General features: G+C 41.0%; 1 protein-coding gene across 1 annotated transcript; it reads left to right on the top strand.

Annotated features, from left to right (window-relative positions):
* Positions 1 to 1,113: 1,113 nt before the first annotated feature.
* On the top strand, positions 1,114 to 2,775 carry LOC142831882 (C-C motif chemokine 8-like). Its single transcript, XM_075942304.1, has 3 exons — positions 1,114 to 1,309; positions 1,995 to 2,109; positions 2,471 to 2,775. The coding sequence occupies exons 1-3, from the start codon at positions 1,234 to 1,236 to the stop codon at positions 2,574 to 2,576; spliced, it is 297 nt and encodes a 98-aa protein (XP_075798419.1). The 5' UTR covers positions 1,114 to 1,233; the 3' UTR covers positions 2,577 to 2,775.
* The last annotated feature ends 25,188 nt before the right edge of the window (positions 2,776 to 27,963 follow it).

The raw sequence follows: 27,963 nt of genomic DNA, 5'->3' as shown, positions 1-27,963 counted from the left end.
ACTATTATGTGTTGCATTTCAATGCTGTGTCTGACTGAGGGCAAAACCAAGAAAAATCATAAAATGTTAGCCATTAGCTCATGACGACCAAAATATTGGATATAATCTATAGATATCTTCCTACGTGGCTTTACCAGCTATGTTTCTCTCTTGAAGGTTTTCTTCCTGCCTACTAAGCCTTGCCTAGATTTGATCAAAGGCATGAGATTTCCTAGCATTGTTGGGATGACACTATTTGGCCTCCATACACACTGAATAGGATGCCTGACCAATAAGGTTATTGTTAGTAGAAGTTCCCAGACAAAAAGCTGCTGTGCCCTTGCAGGATTGCACCCACTACAGGATCCCCTCGACTGCAGGGTTAGTACATGCTTCCCAGTTCTCTTAGACTTGTAGGCTGATTCAGACATAGTAAAGAAATTCTATATTTTGCAGCATTTGCTAGTTTGATATCAGAGAATGACAGAATAAGAACAGCCTCAGGAAGAAGTAAGCTCTCGTCTAGCCAGTTCTACTAAATGAGTCCTCATCTCAAAACCCAAACAACATCAAAAATACCTAACAAGAAGGGCTGTGGCATAGTTGCAGTTGAATGGTAGAATTCTTACTTCAGCAAGGCTCTGGCTGGCATGTAAAATTCCTAGTAATAAGAAGAGAAAGGAGGAGGAGGCAGGAAAGAACAGAACTTGCAGACTTGAGTTGACCACATTTCTGGGGCTCTTTGGAGCCCATCTGTGTTCTGAGGAGCTCACCTACCCAAGGGTTGCAGCATTGTCATTTAAAAGGAGCCAGAGGCAAAGACTGAGCCTATCTCCAGCCTTCTAGCAGCCTCCAAGGAGAACACTGACCTCTCTCTGTTCCATAATTACCTTAGTTTCTATTCTTCCTTCCATCTAGATGTTTTTCCATTTCAAAGAAATCACAATCCCTGAGCCAGTGGTATCACTTCCTCCATATTGCTGGCCTGAGATGCGAACCTTTCGGTTTCTACTTCACAGTCTAAACTGGGGGGAAAAAGTGGTACATGCTGAGCTTCCTTCTGACTTCTAGATAATCACCTCATAATCTGATGCCTACTCAGAGCAGCCCCGATCTTCCGTTCATCTTTCATTAGGCAACACCCTCCCTGTCAGGCTCTCTGCTTCCTATAAAAGGCAGGTGGAACCTCCAGATTAGAAGAGCTAGTCCAACCCAGACGACTCCAGCCTTCACTCCAAAGTCCTTGTCTTCAACATGAAGATCCCTGCGGTGCTTCTGGGCCTGCTGCTCATAGCTGTCACTGTCAGCCCAGGAGAGCTGGCTGAGACAGGTAAGGCATCTTCTCTTCTAAGGTAATGATTTGTGGGCACTAACACGTGAGCACAAGGCATCCCAGAGCTGCAGCATGGACTGCAGTTTTAAGATGGAGAGACTGAGACTACAGGAGAAATCAGAAAGAGTCATTGTGTCATAGCTAGCCAGAGCCAAGTGCTCAGACCACTGAGGCCAGACACTGTGATGTCTCACAACAAGATGCTGCATGCATGCACTACAGATATTTCCCGAGCCTTGTTGGGAGAGGTGGCCCAGAAATGGCTCTGTGGGTGAGGAGGACATCTCAAGCAATAGAGGGATGACAGGAATTAAAACTGGAAGAAGCACTCTGGGGTCATGGTCCTGAGTGGCTTCCAGAACAACAGCCACATGTTGATACTGATAAGGCTTCTGAGCCTAAAAGCAGGTTGATGTGAAGCCCACAGCAGCAATGTGATGTACAGCTAGTTCTCAGAGCTTATTTTCCGACATGAGAAATATTGGATCAGTAAATCAGATCTCATTATAGACAAACATCAATGAGGAGTCCTGTAGTTTGACAGAGGACATCAACTCCTAGATCATATTGTATCCCTACAATCTAGATACAGAATTCAGAATCCATGACTCCTAGGTAGACACCCATCCTTCATCTTCCTTTGTGAGAGTACCCTGTAACATCCCCTGACCTTCTCTTTCAGATGAGGTGCCCCCTCCTGTTTCTTGCTGCTTTATTCTGATCCAGCGGAAGATCCCCTTGAGGATGCTGCAGAGTTACCAAAATACTAGCGCCCAGTGTCCCCTGGCAGCTGTGATGTAAGTGATTACTGCCCAGAACACCCAGGAAGGGTTCCGGGGAGGGTGGTCAGGACACACAGGCAAATGAATTAGACAAATATGGCCCCCTGCCTGAGTGGCTCCTTACTGACATGTGGAAACTGACTGAGGAAGAAGGAACGTATCCTTTCCAGGAGCCTGGAGGGATCCTCCCCAGGCCCTTTACCCAGTAGATGAAATAGCTTCAACTAGGAGAGCAAGATCAGGGCTTCTGCCTTCTCCCTTCCTCGTCTTCTCCTCCTCCCAGCAGCTCCTTTGTCTATGGAGCAAGAGTGGTTGAGGTCTGGGGATCTATGGATGATGCCCTGAGCACGACTTCTAAGACGCCATCTCTCCACAGCTTCAAGACCAAGCGGGGTAAAGAGATCTGTGCGGACTCCAGACAGAAGTGGGTCAATGATTACATGAAGTTCCTGGACCAGACGTCCCCAAATCTGCAGGCCTAACCCTTCACACCTGGACTGAGAAACAGTCAAGGCCTGAAGTTCTCCCCTAACTTCTCTAGGCACGGAGTTCTTGTAAGCAGACGGTATCCGGGCTGGGTGTTTCCTCGTCCTTGTCTCTTACCTGAAATAATTCTGATTGTTTCAGAATTATTCAGAATTCATCCTATCTGAATAACTGAAATAAAAGCTCATACAGATTTGCAAATGTACCCTGGAAATGTTTATTCAAAGCAAAGTGATGAGAAGATAAAATCACTATCAGAGAGCAGGCCAATGAGGGAAGATTTACAGGGGTTCCAATTGATTGTCTGGGGTTTCATTTGAAGGGGTTCAAGGGAAGAAATGTGGTTACTAGAGATATAATTCAGACGGTGCTCTATTTTGGTTGACAGGTTCGGGTTACATAAATCTTTGGTCACTTATCCTATCCCTTCCCATAATGCGCCTTCTTTTTTAGCACATGCAAGCCCAGTGTACATAAGCATGAAAGGTAAATAGGGAATTCACTCCCAAAGTTCACTTGAGAATAAATTTCTGCCTCATTGTCATGCACCACAAACGGATCTAGGCTCAATCAGCCCAAGATTGTGTTTCAGCTTGTGTTTAATTGGAAAGAAAAGCTTAAAAAGGGTTACTAAGCAAAGAAATTTATTTCATCATTTAGAGCATTTTGTACTTGGGGGTTCTAGGTTGCTACAGGAGTATACTCTTTGAGGGAGGGGTATACATAACCCAAACCAAGTAGAGTCCAAATTACTAAGATGTTCCCTTTGCTTGCTTACCTTAACTTCCCCATGAAAAACTTTCCGTCCTAATTCATAGAGAGCTATGTCCTTGGTGTCTGACATACTTACACATAACACACAATAGGACCATTGTCAGTATTAGTATTAGTCATGGCTCTCTAGAGAGCCAGGGACAGCAGAATGAATACATATTGAAAGAAGATGCACTAGATTGGCTTGCACTGGTTGGTCAGAGTAGTCCAACAATGACTGTCTCTGTGTCTTGGCGGTTCCAATCCAATAGCAAAGCCTGGAGGATTCCTGGAGAACCACTGGTCTTCATTCTATGGTGGAAGCCGAAAGGCTCTAATTCTAATGACAGTAAAGGAATCAACACCAGCAACAATAGGGTAGATGAACTTGCCAATGAGAATGAAGGCCAAGAAAGAAAAAAAAATTCCTCTTTCATATCTCTTCATAGGGCAGCCACTGCCAGAAAGTACTTAGGGAGGATCATCCTGTATCAATCAGAGCACTGAAAACAGTTCCCAGACATCAGACATGTCCACAGGCCAGTCAGATACAGACACCCTCCACTGAGGTTCCTCCTAAGGACATTCTAGGTTATAGCAAGTTGACAACCCAAACAATCACAATATCCAAAGTTAAAATAACCAAGAACACATCAAGGCCTAAAGAAGTAAAAGTATCAATGAAGGAAATCGTGTCTTTATCAATCAAAACTCCTCTGCATCTGCCATTGTCTGGATTGATTTGTAGCAGGCCCCCAAACCTTGGCACAACTGACACCATGTTAGGAGACCCTTTCAGGCCTTGAAAGCCAGCAAGTAGGCGGCAGCTCTTGACAAAATAGGAACAAGACCTTGCCCACCTGCCAAAGCAGGAGCAAAGCCTAAGTCAATGGACTCCCGAAAGTCTCTGAGTAAAAGTCCTTGAATGAGCTAACATTGTTTTTGGCTTCTGTAGTTCTGTTTCTTGTAATTGAAATGTGCTCATGTGCTCACCCACAATGTGGGTTTTGTATACCAAAGAAAAGACCCGTGAGGCTTAGGGCTGCATGATTTGGGCAAGTTCCCCCATGTAGTCATTGGCCAGCGATAAAGACTTTCTTTTCATCTTTAAGATTGTCTCAAAAAACCAAACCAAAAAAGAAGGAGGAGGAGGAGGAGGAGGAGGAGGAGGAGGAGGAGGAGGAGGAGGAAGAGGAGGAGGAGGAGGAGGAGGAGGAGGAAGAGGAGGAGGAGGAGGAGGAGGAAGAGAAGGAGAAGAAGAAGAAGAAGAAGAAGAAGAAGAGGAGGAGGAGGAGGAGGAGGAGGAAGAAGAAGAAGAAGAAGAAGAAGAAGAAGAAGAAGAAGAAGAAGAAGAAGAAGAAGAAGAAGAAGAAGAAGAAGAAGAAGAAGAAGAAGAAGAAGAAAAACAAAACAAACAAAACAAAAAGACTGTCTGAGTGGCCAGGTAGTGATGGTGGATTTTTAAGTCTCTGAGTTTAAGGCCAGCCTGATCTTCTACAGAGTGAGTTCCTGAACAGGTTCCAAAGGTATACAGAGAAACCTGTTTCGAAAAAAATAAACAAACAAGCCAAAACAAAAACAAAAACGACAAGATTTTCAGTGTGGCTAGGCAGTGGTAGTACAAGTCTTTAATCCCATCACTGGGGAAGCAGAGACAAGATGTATCTCTGAGTTTGAGACAAGCCTGGTCTAGCCTGGTCTACAGAATGAGTTTCAGGACAGCCAGGGCTACACAGCGTAACCCTGTATTTAAGAGAGAGAGAGAGAGAGAGAGAGAGAGAGAGAGAGAGAGAGAGAGAGAGAGAGATTGTCAGTGTGGTGGTCTCTGGTGAACTACCTTGCAGCAGTTCTATCTCATCTCAAAACAATCTAGAGTTATTTGGAAAGAGGGAACCTCAGCTGAGATTGGCCTGTGGGGCATTTGACTGATGACCCATGTGGGAGTGCTCAGTGGATGGGACGACCCCTGAACTGTGATACCGGGTGCTGTAAGAAAGCAGGCAGAGCAAACCAAGGAGAGAAAGTCCATAAGCAGCACTCCTCTGTGGTCTCTGCATCAGCTTTCACCTCCAGGTTCCTGCCCTGACTTCCCTCAGTGACGGACTGTTACCTGGAAGAGTAAGATGGAACGAATCCTTTCCTCCCCAAGTTTCTTTTGATCATGGTGTTTTGGAAACCCTAAAGTAAGGCAGTCATCATAGTCCTTAATCAGACTGACTCCATGCTTTGTCTCTGAATCACGGAACCTTTCCAAACAAAAAGACTTGGCTCAAGTAAGATTTGAAGTGTGAGGAGGCAAACAGACAGAGTAAAGGTTGAGGAAATGAGAGCCCGACATCTTCATCTGGACCTTACTGAAGCCAAGACTGGCGGAACGCTTGTCAATTAGAAGGTATTAAAGAAAACGCCAGATGCCTTGGGCCGGTTTCAAAGCATCTAAACTTAAAGATAATTAAGAAATGGAAAATCTGAGAATTAGCAATTCTGTCAGAAGGGGTCCTTGAGGTACTCAGCTGTCACTGTAATTGAACATAAACATCGCCCAGCTTTTCTGAAGTCCGGAGGATGTGTCTCCAGCAGAAGTCGGTACAAATTTGAGGAGAGAAATACAGAGCTAAGTGGTTTTCTCCTTACAAGTCATAGAACAGAAGATGGCTGGACCTACCTGATAGTCTTTTCCAGGTGGAAGAGAATTCTTGATGCTACATCTTTTCCCCACTGAGGAAATCTCCTTGGTTTCTCTTTTATTTCTTTAGCTTTCCCTGTTCTGGGAGTTCATTGTAGAAACACTGTAACCAGTTCTGAGTTTTAGTTGCCAGGTTTAATGGTATGCTTCAGCATTATATGTTTTTCTATTATAGACATGTTTCGGACACTTTTTTACTTAATGTTTATAGGATACTTAGTATTTTTTTTTGAAGTAGATAACAGGTGTTTGTCAGAAAAAGAGTAGATGCTAGACTTATAAGAACTGACAGGAATTTCTTTAAATGCTAACATACTTAGCTGATTTGTCAGTTGATGCCATTAATCTATTTAAATTAACCTGGAAGATTGGCTATAGAGACACAATGAAAGTGAGAAACCAGCTAGCTTCCATTATGCTACTAGGAGCCATTTGAGTCTGTAACCAAGTTAAGTCTCTGTTTGCCATAAAATTTCAATTTCTACTTCTCAGAGCTGGGCTGCACCCTATCCCAATAGCCATAAATGTGCCATAAACCAACTGCCCAGAGGCACCTGGTCTCAAATATGTACGTATATGTATATATAATGGATGGATGGAGGGAAGAATGGATGGATGGATAGATAGATGATAGATAGATAGATGATAGATAGATAGATAGATAGATAGATAGATAGATAGATAGATAGACAGACAGATATCAAAGGCCATTACAGAATCTGCCACTAAAAGCCTCCTGTGACTAAATGACCAATTCCTGGAACTGGGTAAATTAGTCCCTTCCAGAAAAATCTGCCAGGTCAGTGTTTGTATAGCCAACTCAAATGCTTCCTACGTCCTCTCTGCAACTTTTAGTTCTATCTTTCTACCATGTGAGCTCCTGGAATGGAACTTGGGTCTTCAGACGTGGCAGCAAGAGCCTTGACCTGCTGAGCCACCTCACTAGCCTGCACATGTTTTTAAATGCCTTGCACCCAGTCAAATTTAGTTGGGACAGGGAACACAGAAGCAGTGGCTAACGGTATATAGGGCCACTCTGTGGGGATACCTTGTAGCTTGACTCCACTGAGATTTGGGGAGTCTATGGCCCCAGCCCTCTAGCTCCAGCCCTCGCACCACCCAGCCCATTCCTCTTTTCATCATACCTATCTTGACAAAAAGTCTCTCCCATGACCTCTTGCAACAGTCTACTGACCTTTTCTCTCTAACATGGGTTTTGTTTTGTTTTTCCGTTTAATGATTTTTCAAGCCCAGATTAGCATCTTAAGAGTGAAACCAGACTTCTGAGGAAAACTAGAGGTCTGTGTTCCACTTTCACTTTGAGATTTTTTTCTGAGGATAATTCTCCTACCCATCTTCTCTGGGAGGAAGGTGAGTGTTATGGAAATGAAATAGACTGGGCTCTTCCAAGCTTCCAGGAAAGAGAGGAGGTCAGGGGTCCAGGGCATGGAGCCCCTGCCAGCTGAACAATTGGAAGACAGCTGAATTGGGACTGGAAATTAGGAAGAAAAAGTTGCAGCCTGGCTTTAGTGGGCTCTTGAACTTCAGATTGAATATCTGCGGGTCCTAAGGTGATTTGAAATAAAATTGTCACCAAATGGATTGGCACTATTAGGAGGTGGGGCTTTACTGGAGAAATAGAATATATAATTATGAATAGGTGGGGCCAGGGGGATGGAATCAGAGAGAAAATTCAAGTGGGGAGGTGGGGGAAAGAGGGTAATAAATGGGAAATGTGGGGAGAGACAGCTAAAATTAAGGGCTATTTGAGGGGGTGGTATGGCAATCTAATATGACAAGTTTCCTAAACCATATGTGAAATCTATTTAAATGAAATTGCCAAATAATAGGAGAGACAGAGCACCAACTGGATATCTTGTCACAAATGGATATATGAAGTTTCCAGTACCAGAAATGGGTTACATCTAATTGAGTTGTTGGCCAAAGAGGACCCATGGGAGCCCCCGAACAATTCAGCCTAAGGTTGCAGGTTGCTTTCCAAACTGGTAGCAAAACTCTGTTGCTAAAGAGAACATCTACACATCTCATTGAACGTGGAGAAATCAAACTAGTGCCTACCTAGAGCCTTCACCCCTAGGAACTACTGTTCTTGGTACTAGAAGGTACCCTGCACACTACAAGAGAAGAAACATTAATACGAACCCAGCTACAAACCCTTCTGACACTGGTGCCCTGCCTGTAAGGTGTGTTAATGCAATGGTAACATAAGGTTTGTGCCAGTAACCAACCAATATCTGTGTGTGTGTCTGCTTCTTGTGCCTTTTCTTGCCTTTGGATTGGGCCTACTCCAGGAGAAGGAACCCAGACCTGACCCTGCTCGGGTGACCAACAACCTGAGACTAGATAGCCCACGGACCTATGGAAAACCAAATACTAATGTATGAAGGAATGAAATACTAAAATGGCTCCTAATGACATTCTGCTATTCTCATACATCTGTGCCTTGCTCAGCCATCATCAGAGAAGCTTCCTGCTGCAGTAAATGAGAACAAATATGGAGACCCACAGCCGGACAACAAGCAGAGAGTGGGAGACCTTGGAACACTCAATCCTAAAAGGTATGCCTCCATCACATCCCCTCCCTTGAGCTCAGGGAACCCTGTGGAAGAGAAAGCAGATCGAGTTTAAGGGTCCAAGGGGGTGGAGGACACCAAGGAAATGAGGCCTTCTAAACACAACTGAGCCAATGTACATACGAACTCACAGAGACTGAGGCAGCGTGCACAAGGCCCGCACAGGTCTACACACACACAGCGTGGACGAGGCCCTAGAAATGAAAGAAGTGGACACATGCCCCTATTCCTAACCCAGAAGGTATCTCTTGCTGATAAAAAGGTACAAATGAAGGTTTAGTTTTCTCCAAAGAAGTCTCACTGAGGAAACAAAGTACTCTTAGCTACTGTGGGCTGCATGCCCACAGCTGATGCCCAACAGAAAAATTCAGTGGCATCTATGGGGTTCCTTGACTGACTTTTCTTTTGTCTTTCTTCCCTTCGTTATTTATTTTATTCTTTCTTTCTTAATTTTTTTGCTCTTTCTCCCTTCTTTTACTCTACGAGTTCACATATATACTATGCCTTCCAGTTTTGTGTTTTTAAGGGATTCCCGAGTGTATGAATGAGTGGGTCTCTGTGTGGATAGTTGTTTCTTGTGCCTTTTCTTGGGCTCTTTCCTTTCTATTTGTTTATTTTGTCCTATTCCAATGTGTTTGCTTTTGTCTTATATTTCATTTATTATTAGCCCTTAGGAGCCCATTTGTTTTCTAATGAGAAACAGAAAGGGAGTGGATCTGAGCGGGACAGAAGCAGGAACTGGGAGGAGTAGAGGGAAGGAAAACCGTAATATATATATATTCTAATAGAAGAAAAAAATAAAATACATAAGGAAAATTTTTTTCTTTGTCCAGCCAGGCCCTGTGGAGAGACGCCACGATTCCAGCCATAGGGAAACACAGAACACAGGGTAATGTGTTGATGTGTAAACTGGGTTAGTTCTCTTAGGGCAATACGCTTTCCCCTCACCTTACCCAGAAGTGGCAATAACACCCCCATAGCGAAGGGGTGTCTGGCTAACGACCTCCACCTGTACCCTTACCCTTCACGGTAGTCACGTCTCTTGGTGGTCATATATGCTGACTGGGGTTAGAAAAGGTGATTAAAGCCCTGGTAGTGAAGCCATTAAACCCATCCAAGGGGCTCAACTTATCAGAACCACCTCGAAGTCAGGTATCGCCTACTTGGAAAGGTGTTTTCACTAAAATTCTCACTAACGCCCTGGAGCAATAAAGTAACTAAATAACAGCAGGGCACCAAAGGGAGAGTGCTCCAAGGGGCTTCAGCCGATTTTTAGCCTCTCTTCCACAGTCTCGAGGTCAAACTAAACATAGAGATGAGAGTTCAGGATTCATGAACTATTGGGGCCACAAGTCCAAAATGTCCAAGGCATGAAGACTCACCCCAGACTGATACCAGGATACAGCAAAGGACACAACTCAAATTTTCAACAGCTGCATTCTGAGATTTGTTGTTTATGTCAGATAAGACTGACCTGTGTTCTAATAAATGAATATAATAGAATGTGTGTGGTTCATAGTCTTATTTAAGTGACTGGTATTTTATGTGCCTGGGCTTGAATATGAGAGTTTTTAAATCTACACCTTTATATGAGGTGATTCATATCTGTGTGTTCCAATGCACTCCATGCAAACTGGGGACAGAAGACACAGAGCCATGGAGGTCACTAAGTTAAAACGCATTCTCTTGGGTATGTTTTGATTTCACCCTGGATCTGGGCCTGCAGTATGGTGTAAGCTATGACTCACGCTACTCTTTCAACATCTGTTCTTAGTGCTTCTCACTTCTCGTATTTATTCCCACAAGCCCATCCTGGGTGACTTGCTGGGTCATGAGCAGCCTGGGCTATATACTTGCCTAGAGCTCAGAAAAGTAGCCAAAAGGGTTTCTTTCTGGGTAGCATCCTTCCAAAGGATGCCATTTTGGTAGACATTTAAATGCCTCTGATTTCCTCTTTTCAGTGACTGGTTCTGGGATTCATTCTATAGACTTAGATGATTCAAAACCATTGTTCAGAAGGCAAGACACCAAGTATCTTCTGTGTCCCCATCTCACTTCGTCACCTCCTCAGTGACGAAGGAATGAAATACAGTGACGAAGGAAGTGATCACAAAGGTACCTTCCCAAGTGAACTGTTTGTACACAAGGCCTCAACTACATTTTGTTTTCTTGATTCATTTTTAACACAGTCAATATTTCACCTCCTCCTTGGTCAGTGCCTGAATCTAAGAGAGCAATTAACTGGGATCAGGGCCACAGGCTCATTTGGGCACCTGTTGGGTGTGTTTTCTAGAGCTAAAGCTAAAGCTGGGACCAAGATCAGGGACTTAACAACAGGCTCTTCACAGTCAGGGCAGCTCACATATCAGAACTAACCAGCATGTAACTACATTAGCCGCTTGACCAAGGAAAAGGGTACCAGGGAAATGAGTTAAAAAATAAATGAGAACATTTATCAAAGACAGTGGTAAATAAGTCACTTGTGGTTGGAAAAGGACATAGACAAGTATAAGAAGTTGGAAGGTTTAAAAAATGTTATGACATTGGCCCAGTACTGGAAATTTGGGTATGAACTCATAGTTTTAAGGATGGATAGATAGATGAGAGAGAGTCAGATAGACAGACAGACAGACAGAAATAGAACCAGAGATATATATAAACATACATGCATACATGAGAATATTAACATATGCATATACTGGTTATGTTCACTGAGAACATGTAGAAACAATGAAACATCTGTGACAATGTGCACACCAAGAGCCAATATATAAATACTACTCTCTATTAAAGAAGCAAGAAGTTCCTGGGGATAAATTCCTGGCTCCAGAGTTGTAGCATCTTGTCATGTCACAAAGAAATGAAGTAAAGTCTTTACAACTGCAGGAGGTCTGTGAAAACATGGAAGAACCAAAGAGGAGAGGCTCACACTAGCCAAACCTTGAAAATACGTTCACCAAAATAAATACAATAGGTTTGAAGTACAAAATAAGTCATTGTAATCCCTTTAGTAAAATCAGAGAAGGGAAGATCTTAACTTAGATAATGCTAGCTGACACAGAGAGAGGAGGAATGACAGAGTTATTAAAATCACCCTTTGGTAGTGTGAAAGTAAAAATTAACTCAGCCAAGAATCATCAACGAACGCTCAAACCAGTGGGTGAATAGCTGATTAGGAGTATTGGCATAGAAAGGTATCTCTCCACGATATGACTAATAATAACTAAAGAAATAAAAGGTCTAATTAATGTGCATTGCTAATAAGAAGAGGGAGCTACAAAGATTTTAACCAATGCAGAAATTGACACAGCCAGTAACGGGACTGTGAGCCTACATACCTCCTGATAGAGTCCATCAGGAGCACAGCATCCCTCCAGTCAGGCCCAGGAACCAGACTCAAACCCAGGAAGATCCTACTGAGTAGCTGGAGTGTCAAGAGGACTAAAGAGACATGGCAGCTATTTGAAACACAAGACCATGGGTTGGCTCCTGGGTCTATAAAAGATGTTACTGGGACATTAATTAAATTATGAATGGGCTGTTTTGATCATCTCATGATGCTGGATCCACAATCTTGTCCTGATTATTGCCTTTGTACAATTGTTCTGCAGAGATATGTATTTGTTTCCAGAAAATATTCACTTCAATATAAAGGTATCCAGAAATAAGCTAATCTCAAGTAGAGAAGAAGAAGAAGAAGAAGAAGAAGAAGAAGAAGAAGAAGAAGAAGAGGAAGAGGAAGAGGAAGAGGAAGAGGAAGAGGAAGAGGAAGAGGAAGAGGAAGAGGAAGAGGAAGAGGAAGAGGAAGAGGAAGAGGAAGAAGAAGAAGAAGAAGAAGAAGAAGAAGAAGAAGAAGAAGAAGAAGAAGAAGAAGAAGAAGAAGAAGAAGAAGAGGAAGAAGAAGAGGAAGAAGAAGAGAGAGAAAGACAAGACACAGAGATGGAAGTTGAGGGGGTTGGGTGTCTGATATTGCAACACACTCTTCAGTTTGCTTGCTGAGTCACTGTTTTGTGTGACAATCATCTCACTTTGGTTTTAATCAATGTTACACTCATGATTAATGAAGTTGAGCATCTGCTCAAATGTTTATTTGAATGTTCAGTATTTGATGTTGTGAAATTAAAACCTACATCTTTTACTCCCTCTTATTAGATTTTCTGGATGTTTTGAATAAGAAGTATTTTCTACTTTCCAACTAAGACTCCTTTCTCAGACAAGTGAGTAGGGCGTTCTCACAGTCTGGGGTTCACCTTTTCACTTCCTTAAGAATTACTGAAAGAGTTTCAGGATTTCAACATAGCTTAGGTTTTTTTTAACTATTTTCTGTTATTAATAGTAACTTTGTCTTCTGTTTAAGAGAATATTTTCTCATGCAAGGATATGATATATCTTCACATATTCTTTTTTTTTTTGGAGGTGGGAGTTTGACACAGGGTTTCTTTGTAATTTTGGTGTCTGTCCTGAAACTAGCTCTTGTAGACCAGGCTGGCCTCAAACTCACAGAGATCTGCTTGCCTCTGCTGCCTGAGTGGATTAAAGGTGTGTGCCATCATTGCCTGGCATATCTTCACATATTCTTATAGCAACTTCTATTATTCTGTTCAGGCTACAATCTACCTGTAATTGATTTTTAGAAATAGTGAAAAGTAAGAATCATAGTTTTATTTTTTAATAAAATATCCCATGACCTAGTACTAGCAATTAATAAGGCATTTTTTCTAACTATTCTGGAATGCACACTTTGTTATGAAACTAATATATGTGGGTGTAAAAAGTATTGTCCTTACTAGATGGTTTCAGCTCAGAATTCTACAAGAATTTCAAAAAAGAACTAATGCCAATACTCCTCAAATTATTCCACACAATAGAAACAGAAGGAACATTGCCAAACTCTTTTTTATGAGGCTACAATTACCCTGATACCCAAACCACAGAAAGACATTCCTAAGAAAATGAATTACAGACCAATCTCACTCATGAACATTGATGCTAAAATACTGGCAAATCGATCCAAGAACAGATCAGAACCATCATCCATCATAATCAAGTCAGCTTCATCCCAGAGATGCAGGGATGGTTCAACATACAAAACTCTGCCTACATAATCCACCATATAAACAAACTGAAAAATAAAAACCACATGATCATCTCAATAGATGCCAAAAAAGCTTTCAACAAAATACAACATCCCTTCATGATAAAGGTCATGGAGAGAACAGGAATACAAAGAAAATACCTAACATAATAAAGGCAATATGCAGAAAAACAAACAAACAAAAAAACAGCTAACATCAAATTAAATGGAAAGAAACTTCCAGGGATCCCACTAAAATCAGGAACAAGACAAGGTTCACTTGTCTGCTCTCTATGTATCTATTCAATAAAGTTCTTGAGGTCCTAGCTAGAGCATTAAGACAACAAAAGGAGATCAAGGTGATACAAATTGGAAAAGAAGAAGTCAAACACGCACTATTTGCTGATGATATGACAGTTTACATAAGTGATCCCAAAAATTCTACCAAGGAACTTCTACAACTCATAAACACTTTCAGTAATGTAGCAGGATACAAGATTAACTAAAAAAAAATCAGTAGCCCTCCTGTACACAGATGATAAATGGGCTGAGAAAGAAATCAGAGAATCAACAACCTTCATAATAGCCACAAATAGCATAAAATATCTCGGAGAAACTCTAACCAAACAAGTGGAAGACTTGCATGACAAGAACTTTAAATCTTTGAAGAAGGAAATTGAAGAAGACATCAAAAAGTGCAAAGATCTCCCATGATCTTGGGTAGGTAGAATTAACATAATAAAAATGGTCATCTTGCCAAAAGCAATCTACAGATTCAGTGCAATGCTCATCAAAATCCCAGCAAAATTCTACAAAGACCTCAAAAGAATGGTACTCAACTTCATATGGAAAAGTAAAAAACTCAGGATAGTGAAAACAATCCTGTACAATAAAAGAACTTCTGGAGGCATCACAATCCCTGACTTCAAACTCTACTACAGAGCTACAGTACTGAAAATAGCCTGTTATTGGCATAAAAATAGATAAGAGGATCAATGGAACTGAATAGAAAGCCTGGATATTAATCAACACACCTTCAAACATCTGATTTTTTACGAAGAAGCAAAAAAATATCAAATGGAAAAAAATAAAGTAAATTTAACAAATGGTGCTGGCATAACTGGATATCGACATGTAGAATGAAAATAGATCCATAACTATCACCATGCACAAAATTCAAGTCCAAATGGAACAAAGACCTCAACATAAAGCTAGCCACACTGAACCTGATAGAAGAGAAAGTGGGAAGTACACTTGAATGCATTGGCACAGGAGACCACTTCCTAAATATAGCCCCAGTATCACAGACACTGAGAGAAACAATTAATAAATTGAACCTCCTGAAACTGAAAAGCTTCTGTAAAGCTTAGGACATGGTCAACAAGACAAAATGGCAGTCTAGAGAATGGGAAAAGATCTTCATCAATCCCACATCAGAGATCTGACCTCCAAAATATACAAAGAACTCATCTATCTCTTCCACAAAATATCACACTGACGTACTATATTAAAGACATTATGCCAACTGGACCAAATGAGCAGGATGTAGCAACCACTTTGAACTCGTTGGTGACACATAAGTGTATCACAGGATGGGAAATAAACCTAACCAAACTTTGAGGACCTTCTACTTCAGTGAAATTCTTAGAAATCTGAAGGCGTAAGTCACAAACAATCCCACACCAGTTCGGAATTATGAGTAATAGAATGGTTATTTATTTAAAGGGGAAAAAACGTACAGATCACCGTCCCAGACAACAGCCCTCTGCGCGATCAGGAAAGAAACCTAGTAGCTGGAAGCGGAGCCGGAAGCAGAGCCAGAAGCAGAGCCGGAAGAAGGAGAACTAGTGGAGGGCAGTCTCTGCTATTTTTAAAGAGAGAGAGAGACCATGTCTCAATGGGCTGGTATCTCCCCGGCTATTGGCTGAAGGAGCGGAAGTAGCTCCCACAACAGGAGTCCAGTGATGTGGGGCATGCAGCAATATTCCTTCTAAGATGAAAGATAAGTTATTGCACCTGGCCTCTTCCACCACGAAGAAAGAAGCACAACACTTAGTGAGTCTGCTTGGATTTTATAGACAGCACATTCTCCAATTGGCTGTGCTACTCCGGCTCTTCCACCAAGCGACCTGGAAAGCCGCTAGCTCTGCATTAGGCCCTGAACAAAAGAAGGCTCTTCAGCAAGTCCAGGCTGCTGTGCAACTGCTGTACCACTCAGACCCTCTGATCCAGCAGACAGGATGGTGTTTGAGGTCGCAGTAATAACAAGCATGCTGTTTAGAGCCTTTGCCAGGCCCTTAGAGATTACCAGCACACAAGGAAAACAGTACATCAATACATTTTTATATGTGGCAATAATATTTCAAGGAAAGACTGATTTCCAAAGTTTTGAACATTTTAGTGCACTGTGGTGGTAGGGAGCAGGATTCCAGCCCAGGACATGCGTATTTTGTGACGTTTTGATTTATTGCCATTGTTACACATGTGCGGTTTACCGCAAACTGCCACGCATTTGCTGCTCACGTCCAATCCTGACTGGATGGAGAGGCAGTAAAATTTCACTGTGTAGGCGCGTTCTTGCTAAATCTGTATGAAATACTGTCTTTGGGGAATGGAGTTGTGAAACCACTCCCAGGATCAGAGTGGTCCTCTCTTGCTTGCTCGGTGGTTGGAAGGAAGTGGAAGGACATTGTGGCAAAAGGCAATATGCTAATGCATTTATCCTGTGGCCCTCACAGATCCTGGGTTCCTGGATGTTTTGTGCATTTTGTTTGGCTGTGGAAGTGTATATAATGTAAAAATATGTCCAACATGTTCATCGTCTCATTAAAGAAGCTGCCAGTAGATCACAGAATAGTTAGTAAAGCTAGCACTTTGTATATACTTCATGTGGAAATTCATGGGGATTTTTGCTTCCCATAAATGATGTTTGGACTCAAAGTTGTTGAATTATTTCTGAGCGTTGCATAGGCCTGTGCTTGTCAACTGATCTGAAGATAGTGTAAGCGGGAAGTAGGGAGGGAATGACCACAATTGGCAGACAACTGATACTGTAACCATTGCTATGCGTGTGGTTTAATTCACCACCACTGTGTGCATAGCAGAGACGTTCTTCCGTGAAATGGCTAGTCTTTCTAGACATTTAAACATGCTTTGTGTGCCTGACAGTAGAAGTAGCAGAGTTAATGCTTTGTGTAAATGGATTCTTAAGCCTGGGAGGTCCAGTGTGTGGAAATGGGTTCATTAAATCCCTCTGAGAACAAAGTGCTCTCTCTACCTGTTGGTGGGCTGAGGGAGGTGGAAGCAAAGAAGCCATGAATATTTTTTGCTATCATGTGTAAGGAAGGTATAGTCATCACCTTGTGTACACTTCATTTAGTTTTGCAGTATTGGATATATTGTACACATATCAGGCAAATGAGCCCTCATTTTATGATATGTAGAAGCTAGATATGAAAGAAATAGCCAATATATGTCAAAAGTAGTTGGTAAGGTAGCATCTTTCAGATACTTTGTATTAAAATTCATAGAAAAGCCCTCTTCTTAAAAATGATTTTTTAAATATTTATTTTATGTGCATTGTTTTGTCTGTATGTATGAGAGAGAGCCAGATCCTCCAGGCCTGGAGTTACACACTGTGAGTTATCATGTGGGTGCTGGGAATTGAACCTGGGGCCTCTGGAAGAGCTGCCAGTACTATTAATGGAGACATGGTGATGTGGGAGTGATTTCTTTCTAATCTGTTGCTTTCTTTGGTTAATTAATAAAGAAACTGCCTTGGCCTATTTGATAGGCCAACCCTTAGGTAGGTGGAGTAAACAGAACAGAATGCTGGGAGAAAGAAGCTGAGTCAGAGAGTCACCATGATTCTCCCACTCCAGACAGATGCAGGTTAAGATCTTCCCTGGTAAGCCACTTCGTGAGCTACACAGATTATTAGAAATGGGTTAGATCAATATGTAAGAGCTAGTCAATAAGAGGCTGGAACTAATGGGCCAGGCAGTGTTTAAAAGAATACAGTTTCCGTGTAATTATTTTGGGGGCATAAGCTAGCCGTGCAGACAGCCGGGTGCCGGGGACGCAGCCTGCCCCTGCTATTTCAACAACATGGAAGGCTCTAGACCAGAGCACTTTCGCTGGAAGACACTTGCTGATATGCACATTGCTATGTGTGTACTAAATCTAACGGCCTTGTGTATTCAGGAGCGAAACTTGAGTCCTAATTTGAAATATTCCATAGATGTTTAGAGGGGCACAATGTACATTAAAAGTGGGTGTAAAAACAGCATATTTTGTAGATACCACACTGTCTGTCAGAAGCTTGGTGAAACCACCTCTCTGAATGGTGCACACTGTATTTGTGCTGGTCCTCGGTGGGAGCAGAGGAAAGTGCAAAGGACTTTAAACCAGAATGTTTCAGGAAAGCAATAATGACCACTGTCCTTCACATCTGCATTGTAAGTATTTTATTAATGTATGTATACCATAGGATGTGGGCCAGCCCAGATCCACAGCGCTGAGTCTTTCTAGGTGCTAAAAGAGATTCTGGTTCATGGCAAAGTAAACTAGTAATTAGGGCACTGGGTATCCTATGTGTAATGTTCACAGAAAAATCTGTTCTTAAACCATTTAGGAAGTGAAATGGTTCAAGGGCCCTCAGCATATTACGGTTCCATAAACCTGACCCTGGTGTTCACAGAAATAGGAAGGACTGTAGGCAAAATGTGACTATTTAGAGGACATTGCCGACTCTAGTCTTTGTTCCACCTGACCTGTGTAGTTTTGCCAGTGGTCCTGTTTGCCTACCAGGACACTAAGTCTTTGTAGGAGCATCTATTGGGGCAACAGAACTTTAAATAGCGTAACATGATGCTTTCATTTATCAAGTTCACACTTGAGAACAGTACAATCAATACTGTTTTAGAAAAACAAAAACAATAAAGAGACCTCACCATGTTAATGATGTCAGTTGATGTGTTGCGGGTGGCATTCACAACTGTCATTGACTACACATGGTCCATGGCTACACACATCTCATCGTCTTTCTAGATATTTAAAAGTTCCATAAATGGAGTCTGGAGAGATGCTCAGAGGTTCAGAGTGCTATTCTTTTTTGTTTGTTTGTTTTTTGTTTTTCGAGACAGGGTATCTCTGTGGCTTTGAAGCCTGTCCTGGAACTAGCTCTTACACACCAGGCCTTGAGCTCACAGAGATCCGCCTGCCTCTGCTTCCTGAGTGCTGGGATTAAAGGCGTGTGCCACTACGGTCCAGCGTGCTTGCTATTCTTACAGGGAATCTGAGTTTAGCTCTTAGCATCCTCATCCAGTTATTGGCAGTTGCCTATAACTCCAGCTTCAGGGGATCAAACACCCTCGTTCACAGTCACTGTGCTCACCTGCATAAATCACATTCAGATACACACATAGACACATAAGTCCACATTCGGATACACACATAGACACTTAAGTCCACATTCGGATACACACATAGACACTTAAGTCCACATTTGGATACACACATAGACACATAAGTCCACATTCGGATACACACATAGACACTTAAGTCCACATTCGGATACACACATAGACACTTAAGCCCACACACACATAGACACATAAGCCCGCATTCAGATACACACATAGACACATAATTAAAAATAACATGTTTTAAAAACATAAAAACAAATAAAAGTATATAAGTGGTAAAAATTTTAAAAAAATCTAGAGCTAGCATAACACCCCCTTAAGGATTTCTTCTCTTCTTCGTCATTTAAAAGGAATGACTGCCTTTGAGGAATGAGAAAGTGGACGTCTTAGAAGCAATGCTGGGTGTTCTGAGCTGTAGATGCTGGACATCAAGGGGAGGATTGTGTGGCAAGGTCCTGTGTAGGTACGTTTGTTCATGTTGTCTGGCCATTGCTCTACATTTATGTCTCAGTTAGTTTTGCTCGGTATTAAAGGATAATCCCTGAGCCCACACATGTTGGAAGCTACAGAATGATTGCTCTCCGAATGTCCTGCTGGTCTTCAGGGAAAACTGTCTTCTGTGGTGGTGACTTTTGTTCATTCACGTCATAGAACTGGTGTGGTCCTGATGAGGCTGAAGTCACTGCTGTGGTCAGAAGGGTGAAGGAATGAATGGTTCTTGGCTGGCATCTCTGCGTCTCAAAGACAGTTTTAATTATAACCATAGATATCTAGGAGAACTTTTGGTAAGGAATTTGTGTCTCTTGTCCAAAAGTTTATTATTTCATAACTGCTAAGTTTTATGTTTCCCAAAGGTGACAACGTATGATAAAATCTTCAGTCAGTGAATCAGCCAACCTGGAGATTTCTACGGAGCACACAGTGATTACTGCGTTTCTAGGCAGGGAGTGTCAGAGCGTGTTCATTAAGCTGGCAGCGGAGGGGCCAAGGGAGCTCACCGTGCCAGCTGCTAGGGTGTGCTCAGGTTGACAGGTCTATGAACACCATGGATACATGTGCAATTTCCAGCTGCATCACAGCGATTTATTGCAAGGAGAACATGCTTTCCTGCTGATGTCTTAGCAGAATGGATCCGATCCTGACTCTTAGAAACATTGTCTAGCACAGCCTGCTGCCTCATGTCTTCTGTTAAATTGGGGACTATATAATCCTGATTGCAACTCTGTTGAGATTTTGATCTAGGAACCTGCTGCCATTTTTCTTATCTGTGAGTTTTTTTTGTCACCAAAGAACGTATGATTACAAATTTTTCTAACAAGTAGATATCATAGTATATTCTTATTTTCAAAGTACTCGAGTGGCCTAGGGCTGTTTGGTAAATATTTACAATGTGTGAGAAAGCATGACACGTATCACGTGTTCCCCATCACAGTGTGTACAGACAGGACTAGGAAATGCCTAGGACACAATCAGCCAGCTGTTTACGCCTGGACGACTTTGTTCAGTGCTTGTGTTTTGATTTCCTATAATCCAGCTGTTAAAAAATAAGAGTTCTTAGACATTCTGCTCATAAATCATTCTCATAGATCCATGCCTTGCTCAGCCATTATCAGAGAGGCTTCCTCCTGCAGCAGACGGGAACAAACACAAAGAGCAACAACTGGACAGTGGGCGGAGAGTGGGGGACTTTGGAACGCTGAATCCTAAACACTGAATGTCTCCGTCAAATCCTCCGTGGGGCTCGGGAAACAGAAGAGAAGACAGAAAGACTGTGAGGGCTGGTGGGGATGGAGGACACCAACGAAGCAGGCCTTCTAGACACAGCAGAAATAATGCATATGTGAATTCACAGAGACTTTGGCAGTACACACAAGACCTGCCTAGTTCTAAGTCAGCTGGGGTCCCTATGCTGGGGGCAATGGACACAAGCCCCCATCCCAAAACCAGAAGCTATCTCCAATCGATAAGCATTTGCAAAGAAAAATTTGTTTTCTCCAACAGAGCTTCGCTGGGTATACAAACCACCCTTAAGAGCAAACGGCATGGCCAGCAGTCCATAGCCAACACAAAAGAAACTCAATGGCAATTTTGGAGGATTGGTTTTTGTGTTCTTATATTATTGTATTTTCTCTGAGCTTTTTTCCCTACAGGTTTCTTACTTATATATTATGGTTTGTAATCTGTGTCTTTATGGGATTTCTGTGAGTACAATTGTGTGTGTCTCTGTACCTGTGTACATTTTTTAGTTTTTTCTTTTCTTTTTTTGTTTTGGTTTTTCGAGACAGGGTTTCTCTATGGTTTTGGAGCCTGTCCTGGAACTAGCTCTGTAGACCACGCTGGCCTCGAACTCACAGAGATCCGCCTGCCTCTGCCTCCCGAGTGCTGGGATTAAAGGTGTGCGCCACCATCGCCTGGCTAGTTTTTTCTTTTATTGAAAAATAGATTCTTTTTTCATGCAATATATCCTAATTACAGTGTCCCCTTCCTCTACTCCTGGTTCCTTCCCATCTCCCTTCCTTTCTGGATCCACTCCCTTTTCTGTTGCTCACTAGAAAAGAACAGGCTTCTCTAGGGGCGTGGACTATAAGTTCGTTATCCTATAATTTTGTCAAAGACATTTTCTGGCCTTTGAGCTAGGTTTCTTCTCCTTCCTCCATACATATTATTCCTAGGTTTGGTCTTTTCATAGTGTCCCTGATTTCCTGGATGTTTATATCAGGAGTTTTTTTTTGGGGGGGGGGTTGTTTGTTTGCTTGCTTGCTTTGGTTTTGTGTTTTGTTTTGTTTTGATTGAGCACTTTCTTAGATTGATGCATTCATTTCTTCTTTCATATCTTCAATGTCTGAGATTCTTTCTTCCATCTCTTATATTCTGCTAAGGAAGATTGCCACTATAGTTCCTGTTCCAATTCCTAAACTGTTCATTTCCAGAATTCCCTCAGTTTGTGTTTTCTGAATTGCTTTCTGTTTCCATCTTCAGGTCTTGAACAGTTTGTTAATTTCCTTCAAATGACTGGGGGTTTTGTTTGTTTTCTTGGATTTCTTATCAGAGATTTATTCATTTTCTCCAATTATTTGTTTGTGTTTTTCTGGATTTCTATAAGGGTTTAATTCATTTCCTCTTTAAGTGCCTCTACTGCCTTCATACCGTTGGTTTTACAATCTTTTTCTTGTGATTCAGCTTTGTTGGAATATTCACGGCCTGCTGTGGGAGGACAGGAGGGCTCTAGTGCAGACATATTGCCCTTGATGTTGTTGATTGTGTTTTCACTCTGGCTTCTAAGCATGTGGGTTTGGAATGATTGTATGTTTAGGTGCCAGTTTCTAGATGTCTTTGTTGGATGGGTATTTTGTTCCTTGGTTTCTGTTTGCTCTCTGGGATTTTGGAGAGTGTGATGGCTGTGTGGGCCTGTTTTTCTTGGCCTACTCAGCTGATGTGTTTATAGGGAATCCCTGTTGGTGTTGGAGGTTAGGATACTGGGATGAGTTGGAAGAAGGAAGGATGGAGGAGAAGTTCTTCATGATCCATTGGGGATTGAGTCAGAGAGGAGAGAGAGACCACAGCAGATTTCCTGCTGCAGAGCAAGGAATGAGACTTGGAGATTGGATCTCAGGAGAGGCATGGTTGTGCCTTTGGCCAACTTATTGCTTGAATCTTAGAAACAAGCCAGCATCATCAAAATCCACTCTTCTGCCAGAGATCTGGAATCATATTTGCCAATGTCTCGTGAGCGTTGTCAACAAGGGGTCCTGAAAGACATTGTCCTACAACGTTCCTGACTTGAAAATATTTCCCAGAGTTTGGCCCCCAAATCATATCATTTTTGGGAGGAGGTGGAGGGAAATGGGAGGCTGGGAGGAGGCGGAAACTTTTTTTCCTTTTCTCAATAAAAAATAAAAATTAAAAAAAAAAAAGACTGCAGCTGGCAAAGTCACATAAGGGTCCCCAATTTCTCTAAGCAGCAGAGAAATTCTCTGAGTGATGTGGGATTCCCCTCTGTGTGCTATGAATGTTTTATTACCATTGGTTAATGAAGAAGCTGTTTCAGCCTATAGCAAGGAAGAATAGATCTAGGCAGGAATTCCAAGCAGAGATGGAGGAAAGTAGGTGGAGTCAGAGAGACGCCATGTAGCTGCTGGAAGAGAAAAATGCCGTCAGAACCTTTCCAGTAAGTCACAGCCTTGTGGTGATACACAGATTATTAGAAAGGGGCTAATTTAAGATATAAGATCTAGGTAAGAATACACCTAAACTATTGGCCAAACAGTGTTGTGTTTAATATGTGTGATTATTCGGGTTTGGGTAACTGGGAAGTGAGTGTGCAATCTCTTTCTACTAGAATAAAATACTCTGACAGCGCTGGCTAAAAAAAAAAAAAATGGATTGACATGTGTTCTTTATTTCACTATTCGCTGGAAGTATTTTGTGTTTTTACTTCTCTCAGTGTTGAGAAATAAAGCACTCTGGGGTTTCTTAGCAAAATGTTCAAATTAGAGTTTTATTATCTGGGCACTCACTCAAGAAGATTAACACTTTATTAATCTTTTCAAATAATAAATATTTGACTTTGGTCCAGTTTTTTCATTGTATATATTTTTAGATTTTTGTAATTTCTAATTTTATCCTTTACCTACTTTTGAAGTTTGAATCTTTACTAATTTTAACCTTTTTTATGCATGCATATATGTCTATGACGCTTCTGGAGACAGCCTTTCCCCATCCCATGAGTTTGATATGACAAATGCTTTTCCTGTTGCTGAATCAAGGCACAGGTGAACATAGGCAGGTGTTCAGCTCTCTTTACCCAACTATATAGTCTGTGATGTCCTGCCCAGGAACGATATATCCCACCATTAAAATGGGTCTTCTGCATCACTAGCAATAACTAATAAAATCCCCTACGTCTGTGCCCAGAGTCCAGTCTCCCAGTAATTTTTGACCCTTTGAAGATGTCAACTAATACCAACCATGAAAGTGTATTATAAATATTTCCAAATTAATTTCTGTTTTTATTGCTACTTATTTCATAAAAGCTTTATTTTAATGAACATGGCATAATATTTCAAACGTTAAGGTATTACGGATCACTTTGTCATTGGTTTTAATTATATAATGGCTAAACACCATATTTTATGCGTTTTCAAAACTTTGAACAAAAGTCAGTTTGATAAATGCTCTACATTTGAAAAACAAATATTCTGTATTTTGAGTGTGTTAACTAATTGAATGTTGTTCTTGGAGTTATTCTGGTCTGATGGTTTTCTGGGAAAAAGAAGAAGCTTTATAGCAAACTTGTTATCAGGAAGACAGTACTTCATGCTGAGAAAGCCAAAGCCTTCTGAGAAATGATCTAAACAGAGCCATGGATCTTCAGGAATCAAAGAAGAGCATCAGCAGGTCACACAGCATCTCCAGGTACTTTTCAGAATCACTGAAGGTCTGTTGATCATGGTGAGCCAAGAAAATAAAATGAGACACAACGATTATATAGAGGGAACATGAATGCCATTCACAGAGAATAAAACACAACCTGCAAAACCTTCCAGAACTGATGGCTGAATTTTTTTGTTTTTTAATTTTTTATTGATTTTATTGAGCTATATATTTTTCTATGTTCCCCTTCTACCCTCTCCCATTGTCCACATGCTCCCAATTTACTAAGAAAATCTTGTCTTTTACTACTTTCTATGTAGATTAGATCCTTAGGGTCCTCAGGGTCCTTATTGTTTTCTAGGTTCTCTAAGATTGTGAAATGTAGGCTGTTTTTTTGTGTGTTTGTTTGTTTTGGGGTTTTTTTTTTTTGCTTTGTGTCTAAAAGCCACTTATGAGTGAGTATATATGACATTTGTCTTTCTGAGTCTGGGTTACCTCACTCAATATGATGTTTTCTAGTTCCATCCATTTGCCCACAAATTTCAAGATGTCATTTTTTTCTACTGTGTAGTACTCCATTGTGTAAATGTACCACACTTTCTTCATCCATTCTTTGGTTGAGGGGCATTTAGGTTGTTTCCAGGTTCTGGCTGTGACAAACAATGCTGCTATGAACATAGTTGACCACATGTTCTTGTGGTATGATTGAGCATCCTTTGGTATATACCCAAAAGTGGTATTACTGGGTCTTGAGGAAAGTTGTTTCCTAATTTTCTCAGAAATTACCATACTGATTTCCAAAGCATCTGTACCAGTTTGCACTCCCACTAGCAATTGAGGACTGTTTCAGTTTCCCCCACATCCTCTCCAGCATAAGTTGTCATCAGTGGGTTTTTTTTATATTTATTATGTATACAATATTCTGTCTGTCTGTATGCCTGAAGGCCAGAAGAGGGCACCAGACCCCATTACAGATGGTTGTGAGCCACCATGTGGTTGCTGGGAATTGAACTCAGGACCTTTGGAAGAGCAGGCAATGCTCTCAACCGCTGAGCCATCTCTCCAGCCCCCTCATCAGTGGTTTTTATCTTGGCCATTCTGACAGGTATAAGATGGAATCTCAGAGTTGTTTTGACTGCATTTCTCTGATGACTAAGGATGTTGAGCATTTCCTTAAGTGTCTTTCAGCCATTTTAGATTCCTCTGTTAAAAGTTCTCTGTTTAGGTCTGTACCCCATTTTTTATTGGATTATTTGTTCTTTTGATGATCCATTTCTTGATTTCTTTGTATATTTTGGAGATCAGACCTCTGTCTGATATGGGGTTGGTGAAGATCTTTTCCCATTCTGTAGGCTGTCATTTTGTCTTGTTGACTGTGTCCTTTGCTTTACAGAAGTTTCTCAGTTTTCAGAAGTCCCAATTATTAATTGTTTCTCTCAGTGTCTATGCTACTGAAGTTATATTTAGGAAGTGGTCTCCTGTGCCAATGCATTCAAGTTTATTTCCCATTTTATTTTTTATAAGGTTCAGTGTGGTTGGCTTTATGTTGAGGTCTTTGATCCATTTGGACTTGGGTTTTGTGCATGGTGATAGATATGGATCTATTTTCGTTCTTCTACATGATATCCAGTTACGCCAGCACCATTTGTTGAATATGCTTTCTTTTCCATTTTATATTTTTTTCTTCTTTGTCAAAAATCAAGTGTTCGTAGGTGTGTGGATTGATATCTGAGTTTTTGATTCGGTTCCATTGGTCCTCGTGTCTCTTTTTATGCCAATACAAGGATGTTTTTAGTACTGTAGCTCTATAGAAGAAATTGAAGTCAGGGATTGTGGTGCCTCCAGAAGTTCCTTTATTGTATAGGATTGTTTTCACTATTCTGGGTTTTTTGCTTTTCCATATGAAGTTGAATATTGTTCTTCCAAGGTCTGTGAAGAATTTTGCTGGGATTTTGATGGGCATTGAATTGAATCTGTAGATTGCTTTTGGTAGGGTTGCCATTTTACTATGTTAATTCTTCCTACTCAAGAGCATGGGAGTTCCATTTTCTGGTATCTTCTTCAATTTTTTTCTTCAAAGTTCTTGTCAAACAGGTATTTCACTTCTTTGATTAGTGTTACCCCCAAGATATTTTATGTTATTTGTGGCTATTGTGAAGGGTAATGTTTCTCTTATTTCTTTATCAGCTTCTTTATCATTTGTATATAGGAGGCTACTGATTTTTTTGAGTTAATCTTGTATTCTGCTTCCTTACTGAAGATGTTTATGAGTTGTAGAAGTTCCTTGGTAGAATTTTTGGGGTCGCTTATGTAAACTAACATATCATCAGCAAACAATGAGAGTTTGACTTCTTCTTTTCCGATTTGTACCTTTTATTGTCTTATTGCTCTAGCTAGAACCTCAAGAATTATATTGAATAGATATGGAAAGAGTAGACAAACTTGTCTTGTTCCTGATTTCAATGGGATCTCTTTGAATTTCTCTCCATTTAGTTTTATATTGGCTGTTGGCTTGCTGTATATTGCCTTTATTATGTTTAGGTATGTTTCTTGTATCCCTGATCTCTCCAAGACCTTTATCATGATGGAATGTTGTTTTTCGTTGAAGGCTTTTTCAGTACTTAGTATGATAATCCTGTGAGTTTCTTTTCAGTTTGTTTATATAGTGATTTACATGACAGATTACCATATGTTGAACCATCCCTGCATCTCTGGGATGAAGCTGACTGATCATGTTGGATGATTTTTCTGATGTGCTGTTGGATTCGGTTTGCCAGTATTTTTGAGGATTTTTGCATCAGTGTTCATGAATGAGGTTGGTCTGTAATTCTCTTTCTTAATAATGTCTGTGTGTGGTTTGACTGATTTTGACAGTTATGAAAAGTCAGCTAACATGCAACTGCTAACTGAATTACCCACAAACCAAGAATGATATACTGGGAAAATTAAAATTTTGAATTTTACATGTTATACCTCAAAATATTCAGTATATAATGTATATGTAACATGTAAGAAATACGTATTACATAAGAACTACTTTAACAAAAGATATGCAAGAACTCTATACTAAAAATTACTACATACACCTAAGGGGAAAAAAAAGAACCTTAACAAATGGGGAGATAAAGATAGTATTGCGGAGTAGAAAACTCAATATTGTTAAGGTGCTAACTTAGTGTCATCCATCAGACCAAGCACAGTGGTAGACCCCAGCACTGAAGCAGGAAGATTTGTATTTCAAGGCCAACCTCTGCTAAGTTAAAGGCCAACTTGAGCTACATAAGAAAACCGCATCAAATCATTAAAAAAAAAGAAGAAGAAGAAAAGAAAAGAAGACGGTAGATGGATTTTCCATCTGCTCACTCATAGTGCTGGGAACTTGACCCAGGACCTTATCTTTTTCTCCCTAGTAGTTAGACTGACACAATAAACTCTTTGTTTGGTTGCATGTTTTTCACAAGGAAAAATTCAGTGCAC

Source organism: Microtus pennsylvanicus, chromosome 11 (genome assembly GCF_037038515.1).
Source record: "Microtus pennsylvanicus isolate mMicPen1 chromosome 11, mMicPen1.hap1, whole genome shotgun sequence".
NCBI lineage: Eukaryota > Metazoa > Chordata > Mammalia > Rodentia > Cricetidae > Microtus > Microtus pennsylvanicus.
This window is presented reverse-complemented; position numbering and strand designations above follow the sequence as displayed.